The 25,037-nt window shown below is 35.5% G+C and overlaps 9 protein-coding genes across 12 annotated transcripts; 5 read left to right on the top strand and 4 right to left on the bottom strand.

Annotated features, from left to right (window-relative positions):
- Positions 1-67: 67 nt before the first annotated feature.
- On the top strand, positions 68-1,442 carry RfC38 (replication factor C subunit RfC38). The gene is made up of 2 exons (XM_014232134.3): positions 68-293; positions 358-1,442. Exons 1-2 carry the CDS (start codon positions 234-236, stop codon positions 1,366-1,368), a joined length of 1,071 nt encoding a protein of 356 aa, XP_014087609.1. The 5' UTR covers positions 68-233; the 3' UTR covers positions 1,369-1,442.
- Nup160 (nuclear pore complex protein Nup160) lies at positions 1,362-6,947 on the bottom strand. The gene is made up of 15 exons (XM_014232132.3): positions 6,655-6,947; positions 6,485-6,590; positions 5,853-6,419; positions 5,604-5,788; positions 5,113-5,525; positions 4,374-5,049; positions 4,214-4,319; positions 3,966-4,151; positions 3,675-3,902; positions 3,491-3,609; positions 2,792-3,424; positions 2,200-2,727; positions 1,966-2,129; positions 1,664-1,897; positions 1,362-1,591 (listed from the first exon to the last, which is right to left on the bottom strand). Exons 1-15 carry the CDS (start codon positions 6,737-6,739, stop codon positions 1,463-1,465), a joined length of 4,359 nt encoding a protein of 1,452 aa, XP_014087607.2. The 5' UTR covers positions 6,740-6,947; the 3' UTR covers positions 1,362-1,462.
- Positions 6,948-7,098: 151 nt separating this feature from the next.
- Positions 7,099-10,712, top strand: LOC106615785 (uncharacterized). The gene is made up of 2 exons (XM_014232129.3): positions 7,099-7,516; positions 7,582-10,712. The coding sequence occupies exons 1-2, from the start codon at positions 7,406-7,408 to the stop codon at positions 10,102-10,104; spliced, it is 2,634 nt and encodes an 877-aa protein (XP_014087604.2). The 5' UTR covers positions 7,099-7,405; the 3' UTR covers positions 10,105-10,712.
- LOC106615786 (uncharacterized) lies at positions 10,510-12,943 on the bottom strand. 2 transcript variants are annotated; one of them, XR_011396735.1, is made up of 5 exons: positions 11,538-12,943; positions 11,394-11,474; positions 11,261-11,326; positions 10,915-11,194; positions 10,510-10,846 (listed from the first exon to the last, which is right to left on the bottom strand). XR_011396735.1 is itself a non-coding variant. In XM_070110641.1 (5 exons), exons 1-5 carry the CDS (start codon positions 12,840-12,842, stop codon positions 10,926-10,928), a joined length of 1,665 nt encoding a protein of 554 aa, XP_069966742.1. In that variant the 5' UTR covers positions 12,843-12,943; the 3' UTR covers positions 10,510-10,925. The 2 variants fall into 2 exon arrangements, 1 of the variants encoding a protein (XP_069966742.1); XM_070110641.1 differs by having other exon boundaries at positions 10,510-11,063; positions 11,120-11,194.
- A 721-nt stretch (positions 12,944-13,664) lies between these two features.
- Positions 13,665-15,357, top strand: LOC106615803 (DDB1- and CUL4-associated factor 13). The gene is made up of 3 exons (XM_070109428.1): positions 13,665-13,852; positions 13,909-14,623; positions 14,686-15,357. Exons 1-3 carry the CDS (start codon positions 13,783-13,785, stop codon positions 15,236-15,238), a joined length of 1,338 nt encoding a protein of 445 aa, XP_069965529.1. The 5' UTR covers positions 13,665-13,782; the 3' UTR covers positions 15,239-15,357.
- A 668-nt stretch (positions 15,358-16,025) lies between these two features.
- Positions 16,026-20,083, top strand: LOC106615800 (sugar transporter SWEET1). Its single transcript, XM_014232150.3, has 3 exons — positions 16,026-16,984; positions 18,986-19,391; positions 19,505-20,083. The coding sequence occupies exons 1-3, from the start codon at positions 16,815-16,817 to the stop codon at positions 19,688-19,690; spliced, it is 762 nt and encodes a 253-aa protein (XP_014087625.2). The 5' UTR covers positions 16,026-16,814; the 3' UTR covers positions 19,691-20,083.
- Positions 19,760-21,544, bottom strand: LOC106615799 (deubiquitinase OTUD6B). Of its 3 annotated transcripts, none has more exons than XM_014232149.3 (2): positions 21,432-21,544; positions 19,760-21,290 (listed from the first exon to the last, which is right to left on the bottom strand). In XM_014232149.3, exon 2 carries the CDS (start codon positions 21,266-21,268, stop codon positions 20,336-20,338), a length of 933 nt encoding a protein of 310 aa, XP_014087624.2. In that variant the 5' UTR covers positions 21,269-21,290; positions 21,432-21,544; the 3' UTR covers positions 19,760-20,335. The 3 variants fall into 3 exon arrangements, with proteins under 3 accessions (XP_014087624.2, XP_036221460.2, XP_036221461.2); XM_036365567.2 differs by having other exon boundaries at positions 21,356-21,526; XM_036365568.2 differs by having other exon boundaries at positions 21,379-21,526.
- A 49-nt stretch (positions 21,545-21,593) lies between these two features.
- On the top strand, positions 21,594-22,523 carry Csl4 (exosome component 1 Csl4). Its single transcript, XM_014232151.3, has 3 exons — positions 21,594-21,863; positions 21,919-22,167; positions 22,234-22,523. The coding sequence occupies exons 1-3, from the start codon at positions 21,678-21,680 to the stop codon at positions 22,447-22,449; spliced, it is 651 nt and encodes a 216-aa protein (XP_014087626.2). The 5' UTR covers positions 21,594-21,677; the 3' UTR covers positions 22,450-22,523.
- A 122-nt stretch (positions 22,524-22,645) lies between these two features.
- Positions 22,646-24,986, bottom strand: LOC106615798 (U3 small nucleolar RNA-associated protein 6 homolog). Its single transcript, XM_014232148.3, has 5 exons — positions 24,727-24,986; positions 24,368-24,671; positions 23,702-24,304; positions 23,033-23,641; positions 22,646-22,954 (listed from the first exon to the last, which is right to left on the bottom strand). The coding sequence occupies exons 1-5, from the start codon at positions 24,813-24,815 to the stop codon at positions 22,718-22,720; spliced, it is 1,842 nt and encodes a 613-aa protein (XP_014087623.1). The 5' UTR covers positions 24,816-24,986; the 3' UTR covers positions 22,646-22,717.
- Positions 24,987-25,037: the final 51 nt, after the last annotated feature.

The following is a 25,037-nucleotide window of genomic DNA, read 5'->3' as shown; positions in this document are numbered from 1 at the left end:
TAGTAATCGATTATGTAGAAAATTTAATCGATAAAACAAATCAAATAGTATATCGATGAAATGTGAAACGCGCGCAAGCCGGTGAATGATTTCGTGTTATATTGACATATACCCAAAGGGCAACCAAAGGATTTTTATATTTGCTTTGATATATGAATAGTATATGAATATAATAAATATATGAATTTTAAATCTTGTAATTAACCTAATAACAAATAAGTGCAAGTGCAAAAATGGCTCTCTGGGTTGATAAACATCGTCCGCGTGAATTATCAAAATTAGATTATCACAAAGTAAGTTGTGCATATTATAGGTTTTACCTGTTATTCACTGTGATATTTGTAATTTCTCTCTCAGGAGCAAGCTGAAAATTTGCGAAATCTTTGTCAACAGGGAGATTTTCCACATCTAATGTTTTATGGACCCTCCGGTGCTGGGAAGAAGACACGGATTATGTGTTTGTTGCGCGAACTATATGGTGCGGGTGTTGAGAGACTACGTAACGAAACAATGACTTTTACCACACCCTCCAATAGAAAAGTGGAGGTGATGACAGTTGGAAGTAATTATCATCTAGAGGTCAATCCATCTGATGCGGGTATTTATGATCGCGTTGTGGTTATCGATCTTATTAAGCAAGTGGCTCAAACACATCAAATCGATGCATCTGGACAGCGTGAATTTAAAGTAATTGTACTCTCCGAAGTAGATGAACTGACCAAAGATGCTCAACATGCGCTTCGTCGCACAATGGAAAAATATGTTGCTACGTGCCGCATAATACTATCGGTAAACTCTACTTCGCGTGTTATACCAGCAATAAGATCACGTTGCTTAGGTATACGTGTAGCAGCGCCGAGCGAAGAAGACATAACATCGGTACTTCAACTGACTTGTAAACGCGAAGGTTTGACATTGCCGGCTGAGTTAGCAGCACGTATAGTGGAGAAAAGTGAACATAATTTGCGACGGGCATTGTTGATGTTGGAAGCATGTAAGGTGCAGCAGTATCCATTTACTGGGCAACAGGACATTGTTGAACTAGACTGGCAAGTGTATTTACGTGAAACAGCTAATCAAATTGTGACGGAACAAACACCCGCAAAATTAGAGAAAATACGTGATCGTTTGTATGAGTTGCTGGCACAAGGTGTGCCGCCTGATATGATTTTCCGTGGACTAGTAGAGCAACTTGTGAGGAATTGCGATATGTCAATTAAAGCGAAAACGTTAGAATATGCGACCCTATATGAACACCGAATGCAAAACGGCGCCAAACATATTTTTCATTTGGAGGCGTTTGTTGCTCAATTTATGAATATATATAAGAAATTCATTTCCGAGTCGATGATGATGGACGATTTTTAGTTTTATGAAAATGTGAAAAGTTTATTTGTTTAATATTGTTTTAGATAATAATAAAAATTGGAATCTTTACAAAAGCTGATTATAAATAGTGCGTTTAAGCCGCAGCTTGCTGCCGCATATGTTTTGAATACTCTTCCTGAAATGCCATTTGAATTTTGTCCTCTGCTGTGCGTTGTGCCGTATCAATGTAGTTCTGCACAACGTCTTCCAATTCAGTAAGTACCTAGAAATTTTATTACAAATATAAATAATCGCATGAAATACCCAATAAACGATTTCCATTTTGTCCGCGAACCTGTTTATATGCTATGTCTGTATCGGCGTTTAATCGCAATCCATGCAATAAAAGATCAAGTGTGTTGACAGGCAAGCACATTTCCGGATTTGTAATTGCGATAGCATGCTTAAAACTGAAGTATTCACTGCCGGCTCCTAACATTGCGTTAATCATTTCCTGTGCTAGTTCGGCAGCCTCAAGCAAGCGATTATGTTTTACAAATAAATACAACAGTTCTCTGCAATTGGCCAGCTATAAACACAAACGAAATTTGTGAGAACGTCGCTATTATAAGGTAAAATTTTCCGAACAATACGTACTTTATAGTCATTGTACAGCCATTGTGGTACGAAAGCGTTCAAGCTTAACAGCTTATTAACCACTGATTTTCGTATACGTGTCGAATTTTCCAACTCATTGTCATAAACTAATTTTTGTAGTAGTGACCAGGCCATGTCGGCGGGCTTATTGCGGTGAGGCAAATCTAAATAACAGAAACAGCCAAATATAGATTCATAATATAATAGTATAGTATAAAAATGGCAATCATTTACCAGCCAAGTCATTTTCTTGTAACCACGCCCATGTTTCATTGGCGCCTTCATCGTCAATGCGAATGCACGCAGAAGTTAGACTGTCGAATATGGGAAGTGGTGATATCTCAAAGCCGTTGGCCAATTTTAGCGCATCGGTGTAGAGGCCACAGCCAGATAAGATAGTCGCCAACTCCTGTGGTCCTGCATTGATGAAGGTCTGTACATCTTTGCGGTGATCAGCGAGCCGCACCAATGCTTCCGTCTGAAGTAGTTCACGTTTTATATCTTTTATTTCTAATACCACCACTTGCTCTCGACCGCACTCTTCATTTGATCTATTGTCCATTGGCTCGGCGTCGTTAACTGTACTCGGTGGCGGTGTGTCATCTAAGCCAATTACAGGTTTTGCAATCCAACGATACCGTCGATCAATTAGATGCAACGAATTGATACAAACCAAAAGAGCTGAACAGCGCTTCTCCATGGATTCAACCGTATCGCTTTCCAATTGAAAACGCATTGCCTGTTCATACATAATGGCAGAAGCTGTAAACAAAAGAGAAATCATCAATGTGCTGGCACGTAAATTATTCGTAAATTGTTTGCAGACCTTTTCGCATATTCCCATTGTTGACATGAAAGGCATACAGAAAGTCATAGACCTCATTTTGATCAATTACTAGTGAGCGTGCACGTGATTCGACAATATTTTCAAACTCTTCATGCAATCCAACATATGGGAAGTGCATTAGAAGATCAAGTCTTTTGCGATTAAATAATGTGACGACCAGCTGTCGTAAACAATCCTTGCGACGCGATAGCTCCGCATTGTAGATGAGCGAGTGGTAAGCCTCCTCATAGTGCTCCAATTGTAAGTGATTATTGAAGACAATCGATTGGAACATTGGCAACTGAGGATCGGATTTGTCCAGCAATCCAATTGCTACTTGTGCCATAGAAATAATATGATCCAATGCGTTATGCTGCTCAAGTAGTTGTATCACTTTCAAATAGTATTGGGTGATGACCTGGTTGTTTATGTTATTATCTAAATTATCACCACCACCACCATCTTCACTCATCGCTGTGAGATTGTCGACATGTTTTGCCAGAGCGGTGCCCTTAAGTATTTTGTCAATCAAGAACTGCTCGCGCAGCACACCTTTAGCGGACTGCAGGAAAAGGTCATACGCCTTATATGTTTCACCAAAGTCCAGCAAAGACACAGCAAGTATAAATTGTCCTAAAAGTTAAACGAAACAAAAAAAATTATATAAAATGATAATTATGTGTGAATTAAATCACATACGTGAGCAAATATTCCATTCACACCAATTGCTGAGCAATCGTACATAATCCTGGATGGCAATGTGCTGACAAGTTCCAAATAACCATTCACCAAATACAAAATTAAACGAAACCGGCCAACTGTAAATAAGAAAATAATAAACAACTGTACATATGCTGAAAATGGTTAGCAATTTTCAACATACATTAACTGGCTCACAATTGTAGTTAGCGGCAGCAATGTATTGGACCAAGTAGGAACGTTTTCGCTGTCTTTGAAATTCTCTGCGTACAGTGCGCCAGCTGTATACAATCCCTTAGCATTGAGAAAGACACGCAGCAAAGGTGATACATGGTATTTACCACCATTTGTGTATATCCGACCGGAGCCATTTGCCAGTTGCAGTAGATTCAAGCGCTGAATGGAGCTCTCTCTGTAAAAACAAACAATCATGTCTAGATAATAATATTAATAAAATACACAAATATATAGTTACAATGAAGCAGCTGCGTTGATATTCACAGGCGTCTGTGCTATCCAACCCATTACGAAGTACGATTGTAAGAAAATGGTTACGTCGGGTATAAAATGTGACCTAACGGTTTCCAACAAATCAACGTTAAGCGAATAAGTGTCGATGAGGAATTGTTGCAGTATAAGTAGGTTGCGACAAATTGAAAATCTAGAAATAATACAAAAAAAAAATGATATTTAACTGTACAAACGCCACATTTATTCACCTACTTGACTGCAGTTATTTGGCGTACTGTTTCCGATAACACTGACAAACCCAAATGGCTACCAAAAAGCACACCAACTGAATTCACAAATTGCGACGATTGCGATAAACCTTCAAAAAAACATTTCATTAAATATAAATTTCTCAAACAGTTGTGTTCCTTACCGAAATTGGTTTGCATTCCGGCTGGATTGCCATTATCCATTCGTAGACTATCAAGTAGCAGCATCATCGCCATTCGCATGTCATTAATGGACTGCAATTTTTGCCTAATCCATACTAGAAAACTGCTTGGTAGTATTTCACGATCAGGATCGCCTGCTAAAATTTCATCGCTCAATTTGGCAATGAATACGTTTGGCATTTCTAAACGGTAAAGACGTTTATCTACGTCCGATTTGATTTCGTCTGGCAACCAGCGCTCCAATTGAGCTATAATGGATACCAAAGTAACGAGGTCTTCACCCACTCTTTCATTGTCTGCAAAGTAGGTTGATACAATTGTGCTTGTGTCGAGATCTTCACCCGCAAGCATAAGATGCTCTAATGTATCGCAAGGACGCAATAGTGAAAAGTTGTTCTTTTTCACCAAACATACTCCATCGATGGATTCGAGCACGAAGAGACCGCAGGGCTGACAGGATTTCAAGTGATACTGTTCACAACATGAATAGAAACGTTCCCATTGTCGCGTCGCTATTTCCAAGTAATCCTCATCAGTGACATCGAACTCTTTGACTTCATTTTGTATTTCATCCTCGACAGCTTGGCAAACTTGATCCTTAAGTATTGGCAGGGTGCAATGCTTTGATTCGAAACGCAGATTCGTACGTCGAAACATCTACAAGAACATACAATTTCTTTTATTAAGTTATGCTACATAATTTGCAACAAAAACGCTCACAAATAATGCTTTAGCAATGACTTCTCTTTCGAAAGTGCCAAGTTGGAAAATATAATTGCAATATGCTTCGCGCGGGTCCATACTATGATCATTTCCTATGCAGTATCGATCTGGTGGGGGTTCCATTGCTGCAGACGACCAACTCATGCCCAGGCCACGCATTAGCGGGTAATTTGAGATACTAAATTCCCCTTCGGCGTTCGTCCATAATGCCCAAATTCTACTCTCCGCTACTGAAAAATCGGCTAAATCTAATAGAGGTGCGGGTATATTTTTACGATAGCTCAAGCTTAATCCCGATGACGACCCAGCATCTTCGTGTATATCTATGCATACAAATTCCGATCGATTAGCGTATGATAAAAACGCACACACTGAGGTATCGTTTATTTTGCGTAGAACATTGCTTTGAGCTGAAAAAATTAACAATTAATACTGTAAAGTAATACATCTAAATTAAATTTTTAATTTGATATCATTGCTAAACTTACGCCCTTGTGTTCGTTGTTTGTTGTTATCGCGTATACAATCAAAGGAGCAAACACACTGAAAATTATTCGTAGACCACACTCGCAATTGATCGTCTCGGTACAAAGCCAATAAATATATTTGTCCATTGATATAATTGAACACGACTGAGTTGGCATGGTTCGCGTCCGAAACGTCACTTTTACCTCTGTAAGATAATACAATAAAAACAATAGTTTTATTTCTCCAGTTTATATTTTTTAACTGCTTACGTGAGGGCGTTTTTTAAATTTGAAAATAGACGAGGCATTATGTTATTTTCCTTCAAGGCCTGAGATGTCGTAGAACCATTTTCGCAATTCATTACGTACAATATAAGCTCAGATTGACACGCTAAAGCAAAGTATGCATCTTCTCCACTGGGCGACAAAAAGCTGGTCGCAGCGTGAGGTACTGCGCTTGATGCGGCATTTTGTGTATCAATAACATAGAAGCTGCTTGGATCACGCACAGAAGAGTTATTAGCTTCGTGAAATATTGAAAATGTTTGTGAATCTTTGAAATCTATTGACGCTCCACCTGTGGCTGATTGAAAATTGCTCGATCCAGTTTTTAAACTAACACTGCTGGCTCCACCATCTGACAAAGTGTCTGGATGTGGGAATTTTATATGATGTAAACTACAAACAGTTGTCACTAGAATAGTGACAAACCGATCTTGCTCGCTTATTGCAACATTCAAAACAGGAGTGTCGGAAAATTTGTACCGAACATTGTTTTTATACAAAGTGAAATCCAAACAAACTTCCGATAGTTCAAGGACATCTTGGTAGGTGTGCCTATGGTGAGAAATGTATAATTATAAGTAATGGTAGCATCGCAACTGTTTATGTTACATTAGTACCAATAAATAAAGCGATTCCGGTTGTGATTTAGTTGCACATTTTGGTAGCAATATCCGCCTGCCTTTTCCACAACTTTAATATCTTGTAGAGTGCTTTGTGTCGCGCCTAGGGGTATATGAAAAACGACGTACAAAAAAGTGCATGTTTAATATTTACCAAGTTCTCTTACCAGTATTCAATTGAATCTCGGTCCAATCTTCCTGACAAGAAGTGTCTGGTAAAACTTCTCGATAAAATAAACTTGGACCATCCATTGTTATATCAATATTTTTAATTTTTAACAAATAAATACAAATTTATTTACTTCAATAACTTATTGAATGAATCGCGGTTTAATTTACATTCCTAATACCAATATAACCTCACAGAATATAGCATCGATAATACAGTTTCTAACAAGTAAGCCACTTTCCCAACAGCTGATTTATAACGATTTTGAATTATAAATTTAAACGTAAAAATAAACAAAACTATCATTAATTAATAAAACAGTAATTTTGAAATCAAAATTGTCATTAATCTTTAAATTATCCTTGATTGTAAATCAAATTCGCTTCATATGTACCTAGTAATTTATTTTTGGTCGATAAGGTTGTGATAATTAATTTTGAGGACTGGTAACAACATACCAAAAGCAGAGAACGTATATCATAATAAACGTGCACTGCCAAAAGTGGCGGGCAATTACAGATTTTGTTATGGTATTTCTTTTTGTTTTCCTTTGTCACAGAGCAGAGAACGTATAAACATAATTGACAGTTCGCCGATAATCGCCGCACTTATATACGCGCCTTTAGAGTGTGATAGCATTTTCTTACTATTACTTTTTTCTTCAGTTTTTGTTTCACCATTCATAAGTTTTGTATTTTTGCCAAATAATTACTTAGTCAGCCTATTTGGGTAGAATTTCGGAGCATTTGATGCAACAATCAAAAGTCATGCACTTTTGCCGTATATGCCGTACGGAAAAGAATCTTAAATACACAGTCAAAGAGCTCCGGAAATATAGTCAAAAGCGATGTGACGATAATGTAAGCCTTAAAGCCCATCGGAGGCTAGTGTGTGAAAATCTCTGATCTATTGTTTATTGTTTCAGTTACTTTATACTACGCCTACATTGGGCAATATTTGTCACGATTGTGAAGAGCGGCTGCACAATTTTCATAGGTTGAATGAGAATGAAGATAATGAGGAACGGATAATCGTCGATGACGACGAATTATTGTACAATTTATTTTTCGAAAAAGTGGAGCAACACCGCCTAATGAAACGCTTAATGGTAGTTGGAGCAGGCGGTGGTGGAGGTGAATGGAACACCACGAGTTTGCGACAACAAACTTTAGTGGCAGCTACGGCTGGTGTAGCTGTTAACATTGGAGATGAAGTTATTGAAGTGCTGACGTCACGCGAAAACACTCCTTCACCTGCGTTGCCAATATCCTCGACACCAAGGTGCGTTGTGCAGTCGGCTGTAAAAATACGCACCAGCGCTTCCCCCAAAAAGGACATTACTGCCACAACAACCAGAAATGAAAAGTCCACTCTAAATATTACTGCCACAAAAAATACTACCTCAACTAGAATCACTGCCACAACAGAAAGTATAGCTTCAAATGTAACCGATAATTGCACTTCATATAAAGTTTTGGCCGTAATTGATTTGGATGCCGAAGAAGATGTACAAGCAGACAAAGTTCCTACTCTGCTGACACCTCAAAACGCATCAGACACAGATGAAGAGGAAATAATTTTTCGGAAGGTTGATCCTGAGAATGACAAATATACACACAAGGATGGGAGAACAAAACAGAAATCTCGAAAAGGAAAATACCAACAAGGCCAGATTAATTTAATTGCCAGTCTAAGTTTGGTCTCAAGTGACAGCGATTCAGATGTTGAAGTTACCGACCCAGATTGCAGTCCAATCAAACAAAAAGACACGACAACTACCAAGGACAATGAGTGTGTAAACACAACTCAACTTTCTCCGCCCTTGAGATGTATAAATAATATTAAAATACCTCCTACAATTTTAGTGGAGAATATTCAACAAGAACGTTTGGAAGCTGTTATTAAATGTCCAGTTTGTCAGACAGATTTCGCCGACAGCCAACGTCTAATACACCACTTGCGTCGAAAGCATCGTTCTTACAATGGAGAAGTTTTGTCGGAGCGTCCCCGTTGCGCACAGGATTCCGCTATGACTATAAGGTTGCGATACATGCAACGTTACATATATTATGAATGCCAGCTGTGTGGTTGCATTGACGCAGTTTTTAAAATGCATAAGCAGCATGTTATGCAAAAGCATGCCGAAGAGTCGAAATCTTTAAAAGATCCAATGATGCTGACTCTTAAATGCCCAGTATGTAAAGAAAAGTGCGGTTCACAACATACAGAACTTTTGCGGCACATGTTGTATTCTCACAAGGCTACAGAATGTAGAGAACACTTTCGGCAAATTACCCAATTGCGAAATTTATTCTCCAATTGTGGTGCAAAGAAGGAAAAGGAGCTAAAACGTACGGCGCGCATATATCAAATCACTACGCGCAAACAATACTTTTTCGAATGCGTTCAATGCCTCAAAATTGTCACCGGTTATTTTAATTATGTCAAACATCAAAACACTCATACTAAATTAGTTCCCATAAAAAGTACAGAAAATCTTGTTTCGGAGACAGATTCAACAACGACAACTTCGTCTTCATCAGAACCTGAATTGAAACGGATAAAACATATTTGCAGCGAAACAAAATCTAAATTTGAAAAGCCAAAACCTATTCTGACCGCAAAAGAACTGAATACCAAACGGAAAGTGTCAGTTCCTCAACCTACTGTTGCCCAGAAAAGTGGTCAACCACAGTCACGGCGAGAGCGAAAATTGACCAAAAAGGCTGTTCAAGCTGCATTGGTTAAAGTTAAAGTGAAGCCACCGCTAAAACAGTTACCGACACAACGATACAAATGCAATTTCTGTGTACAACTATTTAAGGGATATCATCGCTTGAACCTGCATTTACTACGCGCTCATGCTTTTTATGACGGGAATTTGCGCTGTGAAATCTGCATGTTGCGCTTTCTGAACATCAAAGAGTTTGAAGCACACGAGGGAGAACGACACAAATGCAAACAAAAGCGCAAAAGAGTGGCGACTTGCCCAGTCGAGAACAACGAAGTGTTGCCTAAAGAGGGTGACCTAGCAATAAACCCTAAAAGGCAGCGCTTAAATATTGAAAAATTTTTCTTGCCAGAAAATCCGGATATCGGAAAACCGGAAGCTGCAAGTCCAACATGGTTACAAGATTTGCTTGCATTAGCGACGAAAAAGCAAACTCAAATATCCACCACTGCCAACAATAGTAAAAACCATGAGAAATCAATACCAGATTGTACTAATCAATCAATTAGTCTAGAAATGTGTGATAGAGACAAGAAAAATGGTTTTAATAGATTTCCGATGGCTACTACTTCTCACCAGTGCCTTTATTGTAGCCATCTTTTCAGCAGTGTTTCAGAGTTACAATCACACGAAATGAGGCATGTGCAACAACAGGAAGTTAAAATTTTTAAACGCAGTGTAATTAATAATGTAACCTTTACGGCAACCGCAAGATGAGTTATAAGCCAAAAACAGAATATCGTTATGTCTTGAAGTTATTTCACTAAACATTTTTTGGAAACCAGCAATTGTATGTAAAGTGCATTTACACGTTTTCTTTCATAATAATATAAATTTGTCGTTTATTTGAAAATTTTTAATGCTATAAATAATACATACATACATGTATTGCTTTTGCAAATGCCCGCAGTGTAGTGTTACGAAAATGTGTACCTTAAATGTATTAAATTAATTTGCATTATAACTCAGACCCATTTTGTTTATAACCTACGTAACTGCCAGTTTCGTGATAAACACCTACCATCATAATGCTGTATGGATTCAAATGTTGACAAGTCTGTATAATTTCGTAGGATACAATTGTATAAAGTACGTATTTGGAACTACAAATGTAAACCAATGTTAAAAATGTATAGAAATATCGGAGTTTAATTTAAACGATTTTAGTTTCATATAAAAAATTATACATATATATGTATTTACATTTTTAAGTACATACTTTAAATTCTGACTGTGTATAAAAGCTGATTTCTCATTAGTTGTTTCAATTATTTTTATAAATTCAATTCCAAACATTTGGAAAATAAATTTTGGAAAAATATAAATCGAGTTGAAAATAATAATTCATTGGAGCTTCGATTTTATCTCATTCAAAGAGATCTGCGTAGTGGTACTTTTATAGCTACAGGTAAGTATATTTGTATGTGTAGAGCAATATAGTGCTTTAGCGGATTCGGTCCTGTGACAGCAATTATAAAAATTGAAAAGTTATACTTGTAATGATCCAGCTGAATGTGTAATTATTACAATCAAATAAATCAATGTGCAATGTGATCATTGAGGGTACTCTTCTTACAATGCCAATGCCCTTCGTCCTTATATTCACACAAATTCATTAAGTCATATCCGGCTGGTATCATTCGTAGCCCATGGAAAGTTGAGTTCACACGTGTAACCTTTAAAATTAACTCTTAAAATTTATTTTGCGATCTTAAGTATAATTTATACATGCCTCTCGATGAGATCGTTGTTTCGACTTAGTTGAGGAAGCGATTTTTAAATTATCATCCTGATTTAGGATAATATCCTATTAAAAATTAAAGATGTGTGCGTATTATTAACAAAAACTCTACATCAGAATCGGTATGATTACCTTGTTAGCAATATTGTATGAATCAGCACCTTTTAATGTCTTTTCTTCCATTTTTCTGGCAATATACTGTTAATTTGGAATTATCATATCATATATGTACCTTCTATGTATAGTAGACGTAAGTCAATATTACCTGTTTTCGAAAGGTGATCAAATAGCTAGCATATGAACTAACATCATCTGATATGGGATCCGATTTGTTGTGATCTTCTACCTTTTCCACAAATATAAGATAAAACAATATTATTAATGTATGCTATATATGTATGTATATTACTTCACTCTGGTTGGTAAACTTCTCATTAACTTGCATTTCACATTTACTCAATTCTGTTTTCTGCGTAATATTGTGATATGTAATATTTGACAAATTAGGAGTATTCGCTGTAGAATTTTCTAATTGCAAATACCTAATTGAGCTAACTTCACTTTCGACAGTGTCCATGTTTCTATTAGATTTTATATTTTCAGCGGTCATTTCAAAGTCTACGCCATCGGGCAGAGGCGGCGCTGATATTTGACCATTACCATATTTTTCTACTCTAGATTTTGAAAGTATACCAGCAAGTTGGATTTGCTGTGTTGCCTCACCGTTGTCCATTTTCTCCAAATCTTGTTCATGCTGATCGTATTTTTCAATTGAAACATAATCAATCATATCATCTTCTGCTGGCAGAAACTCATTAGTTGTATCAAGGAATTCAGTCTCCTGTTCAGATTTAAATCGATTCCGCTCATACCAATCGTCTACTTTTTTCTTTGCTTTAATGTCACATGTCATTTCTAGACATTTACTTGGATTATGTGTTATGCCAACAACACCGGGGAATATATAAACTCGATTTGTATAAAATTTGCTGTTACCGTTATTGCACATCCATGGCGCAATTTTGGTGGTCGTTAACTTTTTACATTCATCTCTGAAATTCGATTCAGTTTCAGTTGCCAAATGTAAGGATATCAAATGATCCTTTACACGATATTTAATGCCCATATTAGTTCTGATTATTAATTCCCCCCAATCTTGACTGTCTAAAGTAAATTCCTTAAGAAATACAATACATTCTGAATCATTTATAGCTTTTTCAATGATATTATACGCACGTTGGTGCCATTTCTTTGATATTTTCTTCATCATTGTATTCTTCATATAAAACTCTTCAGCTGGGACGACATTTGCCAAACCACCGCAACGAATGTAATCAACAGGTGTAGTCAATTTATTGGGTAACCGAAAAATTTGATCTGCTTTTGTTTGAAAAGGAAACCCATAATCTATAGCCCACATTATGAATTGACCTTCTTTTACATTTTTTCCAAAACTAGCTATATGATCTACGCGAGCACGTATTAATTTATTCCAAGCGAGAAATTTCACAGCTACCAGAGCATTTAATTCCGGACGCCGTATTGCCTGTGCACAACCTTGGCGGTTGTTGTAGAATTCGCCAAGCTCCTTTTCAATTTGATGTATAGTGCGATAATCATCGCTACAAGCATCAATTTTGTGATACCAAAATAGATGAGGATTGATGAAATGTGTTATGGATATGATTTCTTTTTGCCTTTCTATTTTAGCCATATTTAATATAAATAAATCGTTGTTCAGTTAGTTTAAAATATTAACGTAAAAACTCCACAAACTTTTACCATGGAACTTTTATCTGTGCTTTTACTCTCGTGAAAAGTACAGTTATAAAATCTCGATACGTTAAATATTTTTGAAAATCGATATATTTGATATTAAAATACAATAATCGATTAATTTAGGTATATCAAACAAATTGGATAAAAGATTTAATAAATGGCTGACCCATTGTATATACATATTTAGTGATACGAACTATTCCTTGATTAAATAAAAAATAAATTTTCGAAAAGGCCCATTTAAATAAAGCTTTCCTCGCTTTCCGTGACAGTTAATACTGAAACCAGAGAACTTAAAAGAGCTTGATATCAACATGCTTGTTTGACTCCATATTGATGTACATATGTATGTACGTACATATGTGCATAGATAAATTATTGATAATTTTGTTTAATTTAATTTGTAATAATTGAAATTAGAAAATTAATTAAAAAAGTAATATATAATTTTTTTGTATAATCTTTCGCATTTTATCAAAGTATAAAAATCGTTTATATCATCGTACAAAAAATAATCACGCATACATATGTATGGCATTAGTATTTTTTGTTCAAAGTATTTAGTATATCCCTTTATGCTGATAGATACGTATTTCTGCCAGTGAGCGTTGTTAAAAGTTCTCATTTCTGCTCAATAGTAGGGAATAAATTAGAAAATTGGAAACTCCCTGTTCAAGGTAAAACTAAGCAAAAGTTCTATGTGAATTGGCCATAACTGTTTGACAATTTCAGTGATAATTTATCAATGCTGATTTAATGCATTCCTGTATTTAGCAGCTGTTTAAGGGTGAACTGTGCGCATCGTGTTTTTATTTTGACTTTTATTCTTCATACGTATATTATTAATAAATACCTCATATAAACAAAATATAACAATGAAAGTTAAAATGATAAGTAGAAATCCGGACCAATATGTCCGCGAAACCAAATTACAGAATCATAGAAGTATGTGAGAAGTGGAAAATACATATCGTTTTGTTAACAAAAGTTATTTATTTCAGTGCCAAGGAATTTCGATCCTGAATTGCATCCCATGGAAACGGCTCGAGAGTACGTTCGTGCGTTAAATGCCACCAAGTTAGAACGTGTGTTTGCCAAACCCTTCGTAGGTAATTTAAGTGGTCATCGAGATGGTGTTGCATGCTTCGGAAAGCATCCAAAGCATCTTTCTACATTTGTCACTGGTGCATATGATGGCGAGATTCGAATTTGGGATTTAGCGAATCGTACTAGTATACGAAATTTTGTTGCTCATGATGGTTTCGTTCGAGGTATTGTTTACTCGGTAAATGGTGATCGTTTTTTCACAGTTGGTGATGACAAAACTATTAAAGTATGGAAGAATGATATGCCGGATGTGGATGAAGAGGAAGAACCAGTAAATACTATTTTGTCACGAACAATTCTTACCGGCATTTCTCATCATAGAAATGAGTCGATTTATGCAACATGTGGAGAGGTCTGTGCTATTTGGGATGAAAATCGGAATGATCCATTAAAAACTCTTAAATGGGGTGTAGACACATTACATTCAGTTGCATTTAATCAAGTTGAAACATCCCTACTTTCGTGCTGTGCCAGCGATAGAAGCATTATACTTTATGACCAACGAGAAGCTCTGCCATTGCGTAAAATCGTTTTAACCATGAAAAGCAATAAACTTGCTTGGAACCCAATGGAAGCATTCAATTTCACTGTTGCCAATGAGGACTGCAAGTAAGTGCTATATATCCTTATTTATTTTGTATAAGATACTACTTGTTCATTATTACTTGCAGCCTCTATACGTTCGATACACGCCAGCTTAAAAACCCTCTCAAAATTCACTTTGATCACGTATCTGCAGTAACGGATGTGGATTATTCACCCACCGGCAGAGAATTCGTTTCAGGAAGTTACGATAAAACTATACGTATTTACAATGTACATCATAGTCATTCGAGGGAAATTTACCATACAAAACGTATGCAGCATGTGGTTTGCATTGCTTGGTCCCTAGATAATCGTTATATATTCTCCGGTTCTGATGAAATGAACATACGCATGTGGAAGTCAAATGCGTCCGAGAAATTGGGTGTGATAAGACCACGCGAACGTGTCGCTTTCAACTATCAAGAGAAATTAAAGGAGAAATTTGCCGCACACCCCCAAATAAAGCGTATTGCTCGTCATCGCCAAGTGCCGAAACACGTGTTGAACGCACAACGCAAAATGCGCGCTATCAAGGACAAAGAAAAGGTGAAGGAGACAAACGTTCGAAGGCACTCCAAACCCGGAAAAGTACCGTTTGTATCAGAAAAGACAAAGCCGGTATTGCGGGAAGATGTTTAACGATTTCTTATATGTTATTTTCGGTTTTGACATACATATATGTATATCATTCATGTAAAATATAAAAAAAATATACACATTTATTTTAAATGTATATGTAAGTGTGCAGTAAACTATAACCTGAAGTATTCTTCAAAAATACAAGTATAATCAATATATTTCACAAGTATAAAACTGTCACAGCTGCACCGTTGATTAGGATCGATTCTCCGTCCGCGCAAAACTATTTTCTGGAAATTCCAAAACAAAATTTTAAAGGAGTCTATTCCGTTATTACCAGTTAATTTTTAAATGTATCCTCTTATAGACGTTTGTATATCTTACGTATTTTAAGGTAATCATTATATTATCTTCACTAAAATCAGTACTAGAATCGCGCCTTCTTCCTCTACAACAGCAACAATTCAAATAGAATATTTGGGATAACCCTGTATATGGTATGTACATATGTAATCGAAGAACCAAGCGAGTGGAATGTTGAGCCGGAGCGGAGGTCGGGTATATTAGATGTGCAATTGAGAGGCAAAACAGCTGTGTCATGATACAAACACAGTTATATATTTGTGCATATATAATTTATATTGAGTACAAATTTAATACTCGTCCAACAACACCTTGTTTAATTGCATCTACACTTTCGGAATACTTTCTATCTACATATACATACATAAATATGCACTCGTACTGCTCTCTATAGCAAACGACGTATCAAGCCGCATATCTCCCGGTGTTTATAGTTTTTGTCGTTTGTAGTCGTTTCAAGTTTTAGCAATCAAGAATTTTAATCGACTAGTGTAGTAGCTGTAGTCACATTTGATAGCTCAGAAGCTGGTCCACGTTCGAGTAGAGACGTCGTGTTTTCGTTTGGTGCATTGAACTCGTTTCTGTTCCTTATTTTTTTCTGAATAAAGGCACTTTTTTACATAATACATATAATACTTGTACAAAATGAGATTAGAATAAATTAACACAAAGCAATAGTTCGTTTATTGTACGTAAATCTTGTGCCTAAGGCGAAAAATACTGTATCTCAATCACTTGAACTTAATAAGCGATTTATATTTGTTCATATTGAACCGGAATGACATTGAGCAATCAATGACAATTTTTATAAAAAATAAAACTGTTAAACAAAATTTCAGGTGTACTAAATGAAAACAATTAAAACAAGTCCATTAAGAGTGGAGAAATAAATTGGAAAATAGGCAAAAATCGAAATTAAACAACAAAGTATCAACCGCTCAGCGAAGCGCATATTTTTATCATAGCGAAAAAACAACAAGAGCAAGTTTATGGTGAGGGTGTGTATGAGTTAAATTGAATTGACAGAAGGACGTCTTCAATAATAGTGCAGTGTGCCGGCGGCGGAAGTGCTCTTGAACTTCATGTTTGCACTAAAATACCAACAGAGTGAGAAGAGAATTTTTGAAAAGTCGTGAGAGCGGTAGAAATTTACTAAAGTGAGTAGGAAAAAGCTTTCACAACCGCATTCATTGCTGTGCAATACGAAGAGAAATTCCACGTTGTCAAGGATATTGAATTTCGAGGATTAAAACGCCAAACAACAACAATACGTATGGATGCACTAAGTGATTTATTGGCTCCTTATAGTGATGCCATCGCAAAAGTTGCCGGAACGATTACAACTTTTCAATTTCTGTCCGGTGTATTTTTGCTAAACGATATACGCAAAAGGGGGCGTAGTGATGGATATCCTCCAGAACCATTTCTCGGTGGTGTCGTACTGTAAGTAATACAGCTGAACGGATTTTTATTGTAAGTTCATTAACATTGTTATAGTAAATAAGTAAGATATCCCAGTCATAGAAAGACGAATAGAAAAGGAAGACAACAAACATGTGTATGTATGTCAAATGTGCATATGTGCAGGTGTTTGTAGGGAAATACTCTGTATACCTTTCGGATGGACATCGTAAACAAATATGTATAGCTATGCATTTGTATGTATGTACAAATATAGTATCTACTATTGAGTGGAGCAGTATATGTATGGTACATATGTAGTTACATCAAGTTCGAAATCAGAATTACGTTTGTTGCTGAAAGAGTTAGGTTCGACCTCTAATATAAGATAAGGTAGCACTCCTCAGACCGATTGGGAGGAGCCGAGAATGCCTTGCCACGTAAACCTCTGCACCAAGGCAAGGTGCCTGTCATTCGCAGAGGGAGGACGTCACTTATTCGTAACTGAATACAAAAATGTATATAGAATTTTTTTGTTTGAAGGTTGATTCGTCATATTCATTACTGCTTTGTAATTATCAGGCTTTCGAATAATTCCCACAATTATTACATATATTAGCAAGTTGTTAGGTGCCTGTATTTACATTCAAATTAAATTAATATTTAATTATTATTTTAATTATTACCATTACTATTAATATTATTTTAGAATAATCGGTCTTTTGTGCAGCCGACAACCTTTCAAGTCCGGAGATACTTAGACGAGAGTATCTATGCAAACTTATCGGCCCTCCAATTGCGCTATGATCAGGAACTCTCATAGGACCTATTACGAAAAAGCTCAGAAATTGAGCATTCATAAACTAGACTCGAATACACGCGTATTGCCTTAATGGCAACTATCTGACTGCAACTATATCCTGAAACTTAGGTTTATTGGAATTATCCGTGAATAATACTCTGATTATACTGCCAATCACTTCCAACGGTTTCGTCTCGATTATCTGTTTCAAAAGTAAGCACAAGGAGTCAAAAATGTTAAGATTTTACTCCAAATAGTGCTTACATAATAACTTAATAACATACTGATAAGCCTTGCTAGAATTACGTTTACGTATGTATGTATGTATATACTTGTATATGGTTCATTAAAGTCGAAATGAGTTGATAAGAAATAGGTAAAAATCGTAATCGCAACATACGTGTTGTTCTATGAAAATGATAATTCTATCATTCTCGGTTTTTCCATATGAAATATAGCGCAAGTGATATGAGAGACATAAGTTCGTAAGTTTCCGTTACTACATATTTAAATTGAAACATACATACGCACAAACATTATAAAATATATTATATACATATGAACATATGTACTTGCATGTGTAGTTGTAATTACTTCGTTTATGTATTAATTTGTAATTTAAAAAACGCATACTGTACATTATAGTCTGCATATTTATTGTATTAATGGGGCATGCATATCTACATACCATATAAATACCACCTGTTGATTTTATACTTCTATGAGAGCCGGCTTGTATCACTAGCCTTTTGTTACATACATATGTATGTATGTACATAAATAAAAGTTGATACGTAAACATAAGTTGATGCAAATTATCTTCAACCACTTATAACACTCACTGTGACTGCGTGACATTTTGATTATCTTTTCGACCATCATCCACTCGACCTCTAATGATAATATATACCCTAAAAATGCTCGCAAATATAAGTATGATTAATTATAGAAAAAATGTATGTAATTACATACATACATATATGGAAAGATTACAAACCAATGCAAATTTGATTACGTGCACATGCAATTTACGTATTTCCGGTACAGTATACATATTTGGCCCTATGCTCCTTGCAGAAAAAACAGGAACAAATATATACTATTTTGTCCTTATTATAACTGTAATAATAAACGTGTCTGCTAATGTATGAGTTAATATTAATGAAAAAAATGTAAATTTAATTATATTTCTCTTAATATACGCATTTATTAATATGATGGTTTATAATTATTTTTTGCAGTTCGGTTCTTACTTTAAAGATGGGCACATTAATGGGCGATTCTGCTACTATTATGGTTAATATTCTCGGCTTTGCCATCAACGTCGTTTTCTTGACTGCATTCTATTGGTACTCTTCGAATGAGCTTAAAATGAAAATATGGTCGAAAATTGGTATTGCTGGAGCTTTCACAGTAGCCTGTTTAGCGTATGCGGCTTTTGAAGATCCGAAGAAAATTGAATTCCGTTTTGGTTTGCTCATCACTGGGATATTAGTATTTTTAGTTGGATCGCCACTATTACATCTTAATAAAATAATTGAAAAGAAAAGTACAGAGGGTATGCCATTCCCAATTATATTGACTGGTACACTAGTAGCTGGGTCGTGGGCGTTGTATGCGATTTCTATCCGTAATTTCGTGATGGCTGTAAGTAAAATGTATTACTATATTACTTTTAATTTTTACTGTAATTAACATCGTGAATTCCAGACTAACCTAACTTAATCTAACATCGTAAATTGTATGTTATTATTTTTTAGTATCAAAATTTATTCATATTGGCGTTGAGCTCTATACAGTTATCGTTATTCGCCATTTACCCGAACTCTCCTGCAGTGTCGGAGTCTTCGGTAAAGCATTCGCCATCCACATTGGAACACAAAAAATCCAAAAACAAGACGTCAAGCCCTTCGGCAACTAGTGTTGATAGCAAGAAGAAAAATTGATTATGAGTCTATGTAACGGAGGCTGTGACCGCGCCTACACATTGATGTTGATGAAATAAATAAGTGAAGTTGATATTGAAAATGCCTTCTTCAAATAGATATATTTAATTCAGTTTACAATAATATGCTTGTGCTTTTAACAATCTAATTGCTAAGGCGCATTCTACTTAATATGCATTACTTGTTCTTCCAAATTTGCACCAAAAGCAAAACAATTTATTAATAAATTTATACACTTCGATTGTAATTTTTGACAATAATACAAAACTTCCAAGTACACTTAAAGTAAATCGTTAAATTTATTAAGTATTTTAATGTAAAATAACAAATGTTTGTATTATGTAAATTGTATTTGGTTTGTAAATAAAAAACATATATTGCTTAATTTTTAAATTATTTACACATTATTTTGAGCTTTGAGCCTAAGAAACCAAGAAAAATCGGATTTATTAGACTACTGTTGCAACAAATACACAAGAGGAATTGATAAAAAAAAATCGAGTTTTACTTATTTTTTAGTAGTAATGTTATTTTCTTTTAGGAAGAATTCTTTTAATTTTGTAGTTCGTATTTATTATGGGTTTTATTTTGTATTTGTTTTACAAATAAAAGAAAACGATAATTTCACTCATTAGTCTTAGCATTTCAGACTTGTACGATTGGCACAGATGAATTGTAATGTTCACCCAGACTGTACATATGCCGGTGGTACGTTATTAATAAATTAGGCCCAGAAAATTCGTCAGCTCCTTGTACAGTCGGTGGTCCTTCTGCCTGTAGCACTTCAATGGGTACTTTAAGTATGGACGATAAGGCTTTTAGTTCGATTTGTCCTCCCCATGCTGGTGTAGTATGTAATAATTCGCAGTAGTTTTCAAACTCAGCATCAGAAAGTAAATCGCCAGTTTTTGGATTAGTCATATAACAAATCAATGAATCCTTATGAGCGCGTATATAGTTAGCAGTTTCCTTACGCAGTTCTTGCACGCTGTAGGTAGGTAAGCCCTTTTGCGACAGCTGATGCCGTACCGCATTGTAGAGGCAATCGCCATCGGAAGAAATACTATGAAGTGTTAACTGCCGTTCTAACAATTTTGATTGTATAGCACGCCCTTCAATAGCTTTTGGTGCGAACTTTGCTTCCTCAGCTGCAACCCGTATATCTTCCTCTCTTTGTCGGGCTTCACGCGCTTTCTTATCACGTCGTTTTTGTGCTTTAGTAACACGTTGGGTAGTACCGTTGGCATCTTCTTCATCATCACCATTGCACAAGACGTCATCGACGTTTTTTTGTTTCTCATTTGGATTCTCGTTTTGGCGTTGTTGTTGGGTTTGTTTCTCCTTTTCTACCTCGACTAATTCAGTGGCTTGCTTTTTCTCCAAGTCACTCTCCATGCGAGTAACCTCCTCCATTATCTCTTTACGTTTCTTTTTATCATTCTTTGGTGCAGACTTTTTTAGTGCTTGTATTTTAGCCTGCAAATCTTTGCGTTCTCGGCGATGCCTACTAAGTAGATCATCCATCACAATGCCTGACAAGCCATCAGATAACTCAGATTCAGCATTTGATTCTGACATTATATATGTATAAATGTAATGACTTTAACAAAAAAAAGTAACATTAATATATATGTATATATATATAAATTATTGTGGGATATGTACATATACTATACAATTTTGGATACCTTACGATTCAGCTCTTTTTATGCCAATTTGTTGATTTCACAAAATATATTACCTGCTGTTAAGGTATACACGAAATAAATTTACTTCTTCTCAATTAAAAGTTTGCAACAATTATTTGTTAATGCTAAAAGTTTCCGAAGACCCAACCTAAATGTTTATATTATTGTAAAACAATTGTGTAGTTGGCAATGTGGTAATTTATAACACTGCCTTATCGATCATTTCAAACAGCTGTTCGGCGTGTTTATATATAAAAATATAATAATTTGAGTTTTAAATAAATAAATTAAAGAAAACAATGGAAATTGATTCAAATATGGAAAAGTCGAGTAATTCGGATAATGCTGAGGTGATTCTGTGCCTACCAGGACAACGTTTATGTCTTTCAGAAGAGACTACCGTAGCTGGTCAGGGAACTTATGAACGTGGCGGTTATATTTATGCTACATTGGCTGGAAGCGTGCAAGTTAAAAAAAAGGATAAGGTAATAAGTTTTTTAAAACTGCAATAATAATAATTTGTTAAATTCCTGCAATTAGTGTAAATACATAGAAGTAAAGTGTGCTGGTAGCCAGACCATTGTTCCAGTTGCGGGCGATGTAATAACAGCGCGTGTTCTGCAAGTAAATCAACGCTTTGCCAAATGCTCTATAATATGCATTGGGGATCACATACTTGAACGTACATATCGAGGAATAGTACGTAAAGAAGATGTACGTGCTACTGAAAAAGATAGAGTTGAAATGTATAAATCATTCCGTCCAGGAGATGTCATACTAGCTCGCGTGGTAATTTAATTTTATATTCATATTCATAATTTTTAACAATAAATTAACTCTTTCCATATTTTTTAGTTACCTCAAACTGAGCTGTCGTGTTACCAATTAAGTACTGCAGAAAACGAATTGGGTGTAGTAGTTGCGACGTCTAGCGACAGTGGCGCGAATGGTCCACCAATGGTACCTGTCAGTTGGACAGAAATGCAATGCCCAAACACGCTAGTAAAGGAGCCACGGAAAGTAGCGAAAATTGTCGCGGAAAGTTCTTTAAAAACTGAGAAATTATTTTAGGATTTAAATGAAAATTTTCTGCGTAATAATTTTAGTACAAAAAATCTGCTAATATATCAAAAACAAAACAATGATTTATGAGTAACATTGCTTTTTATCCGACTCTTCCTGCTGGTGAAACGAAGATTTCCAGTTTCATTTAATATTACCAAAGTTGATACAGAAATTTAAATTCCAAATAATTACAATTTGAAACTTATTGTTTATCAGATATGTTATTTTAAGCTTTATTTTAATTTGTGAAGTTACTGTTTTTGGTAAACATGAATTAATCTGCTTCGGCTTTGAAATTTTCTTTTTTTAAATCGTATTCCATTTGGAAGGGGTACACCAAATTCTCACTTAAAGTCGCCTTCGCTCGATCATAAATATGTGTTACTCGATTTTTGTCACCAAATGAACATTCAAAACGCACATATTCCATCCAAACCGATGTGTTTTCCTTACCAAACTGCAATACCATGTTTTCATATACCTGTCGCCGACGCTCAGTGTCCTTTTTAGTCTGTAAACAAAAATATGGTGTTATTGGATTTCTTTGAATTTAATAAGCCACATTAAACAGCTACAATTTGAGACTTACCCTTAAAATAACTTGGGATTCCAATTCAGCCATTTTTTCATGCAATTTTAGACAGGGTGGCGGCAATTGACTTAAATGGTCGTATTCCTTGCGCACTTTGTCGAAAGGAGAATTAATCATGCAAAACTCCAGATATTGAGCACGAAATATGCCAAATTTTGGATTAGTCATTTTAATAGCATCACGGTACAACCGTTCAAGGGTCGAACGGTCTTCGTCATATCGGGTTTTAAAGTATTGAATAGCTAACTCGAATATTGGTCCAGACTTATCTCCTAGGTCCTTAACTGCTTTAGCATGAATTTTTTCAACCATGTCCGAATCGTTTTGACTTATATAGTACGAAATCCACACCTCATACAATTTCCCTGATTTGTATGCAGAACACACTTCACTTAGAATGGACTCAGCGATTTTCCTTCCGGTTTCAGTCACGATTAATAAACGCAAAAATACACAATAATGCTCCTCACTCATTAAACCAGATTCGTGCCCCATTTTTAGAGCCATTGCCAAGTATTTACGTCTTGTTTTCAAATCTGTTTCATTATTTTCATTTATGATCAACATTGCGCTAATATAATCGTGACATATTGTTCGGGTTTTCAGCTGCGTAAGATAAGTATCTCATTATAAAAGAATATATATTTTGTGAGAACCCACACTTACCGTTTTTAAGGCAGTTTCGTATACCTTAGCACATAATTCAATACGTTGTCTCATTGGGCGATCTTTGAACACCGGCTTTGTCAAATTTGAGCCATTGTCGGCAGAGTCCAGATTATCAATTTCTGAAGCAACAACGTTATCATGTTCATTTCTTTTAGCATGCTCCTTTATATCACTCAGGGCAAAACCACGTAACTCACGCTGTGCCAAAAAATCCCACAATTTTTCTTGTGATGGATAACGTTCCACTAGGTCTTCAATAATCTTTAATTGTAAGGGTGCTGTAATATTTATAAATGGAGGTTCTTCACAACGTCGCACCAAACCAATAAAAAATTGCAAATTAGTTATAGTTGTTCGACTATTTCTATATACACATTCTGCTTGTCTTAAGGCGCTCTCGTAATCGAGTCTCTGACCACCTTCAATCCGTTTGTGTGCAACAAACACTAATAAATCAAATAATGTTTTGGTAAGTATCTCCTCATTGGGGTGTCGCTGTAACCCTCTTGTACAAATGTCTTGCCATATAAAATTTTCGCTATCATTGCTGAAAGCCCATAGTGCTGCTTCCACCCAGTTTTTTTCATTTGATCCGTGATACTAAAGAAAAGGAAATAAATTAAATTACTAGAGTAGGTTATTTCTTAGATTTTTTATTCTTACAGTAAGCATTTTTTCATATATGCCAAGCACTTGCGCTGGATTCGAATGTTTACTGAACTCTATGAAGTGATTCCACAAGCCTTCAGCCTCCGGGAATTTTTGAAGACACTCCCGATACAATTTTGTAATGTGATTTATAAGATTATTCTTCAGACCTCTCAACTCAGTTTTAAAGCTGGCTTCCTTGCGCTCAACCAATCGATACATCTTACGTTCAAGTATAATATATTCCACATAAGTACGACTGTTGACACTCTTTTGTGTAAGTTGTAGAGCGAAGGATTCCCTCTTCTGTTTGTAATCACTATAAGTTACATTTTAATTGAAAATAGGGAACTTAAATTATACGGTGTGTTTACCTGATTTCAGAGTCGTCACAGATATTGTATCTCTTTAACTGTTCGTACACGGGCAAAGCGCGCTCCTGTAATTCCTGAACAATCTCCATTGAAAAATGTTTATTTTATGTTACTGTCGTAACTGTATTATAAATTTTTGCAATTAGAAAAACTAGAAGCCTAAGTAATAATGTTTATCTTTCGAGTACATATGTACATTCAGAAGTAAATAAGAATGCTAAAGTTAGTTGCGGTTCAATCTAAAACACGTTGTGTTAATCAGCTGTTAATCCGATACAAAATAAAAATTATTTATATATTTTAATGTTTTT

This window comes from Bactrocera oleae, chromosome 5 (genome assembly GCF_042242935.1).
Source record: "Bactrocera oleae isolate idBacOlea1 chromosome 5, idBacOlea1, whole genome shotgun sequence".
NCBI lineage: Eukaryota > Metazoa > Arthropoda > Insecta > Diptera > Tephritidae > Bactrocera > Bactrocera oleae.
This window is presented reverse-complemented; position numbering and strand designations above follow the sequence as displayed.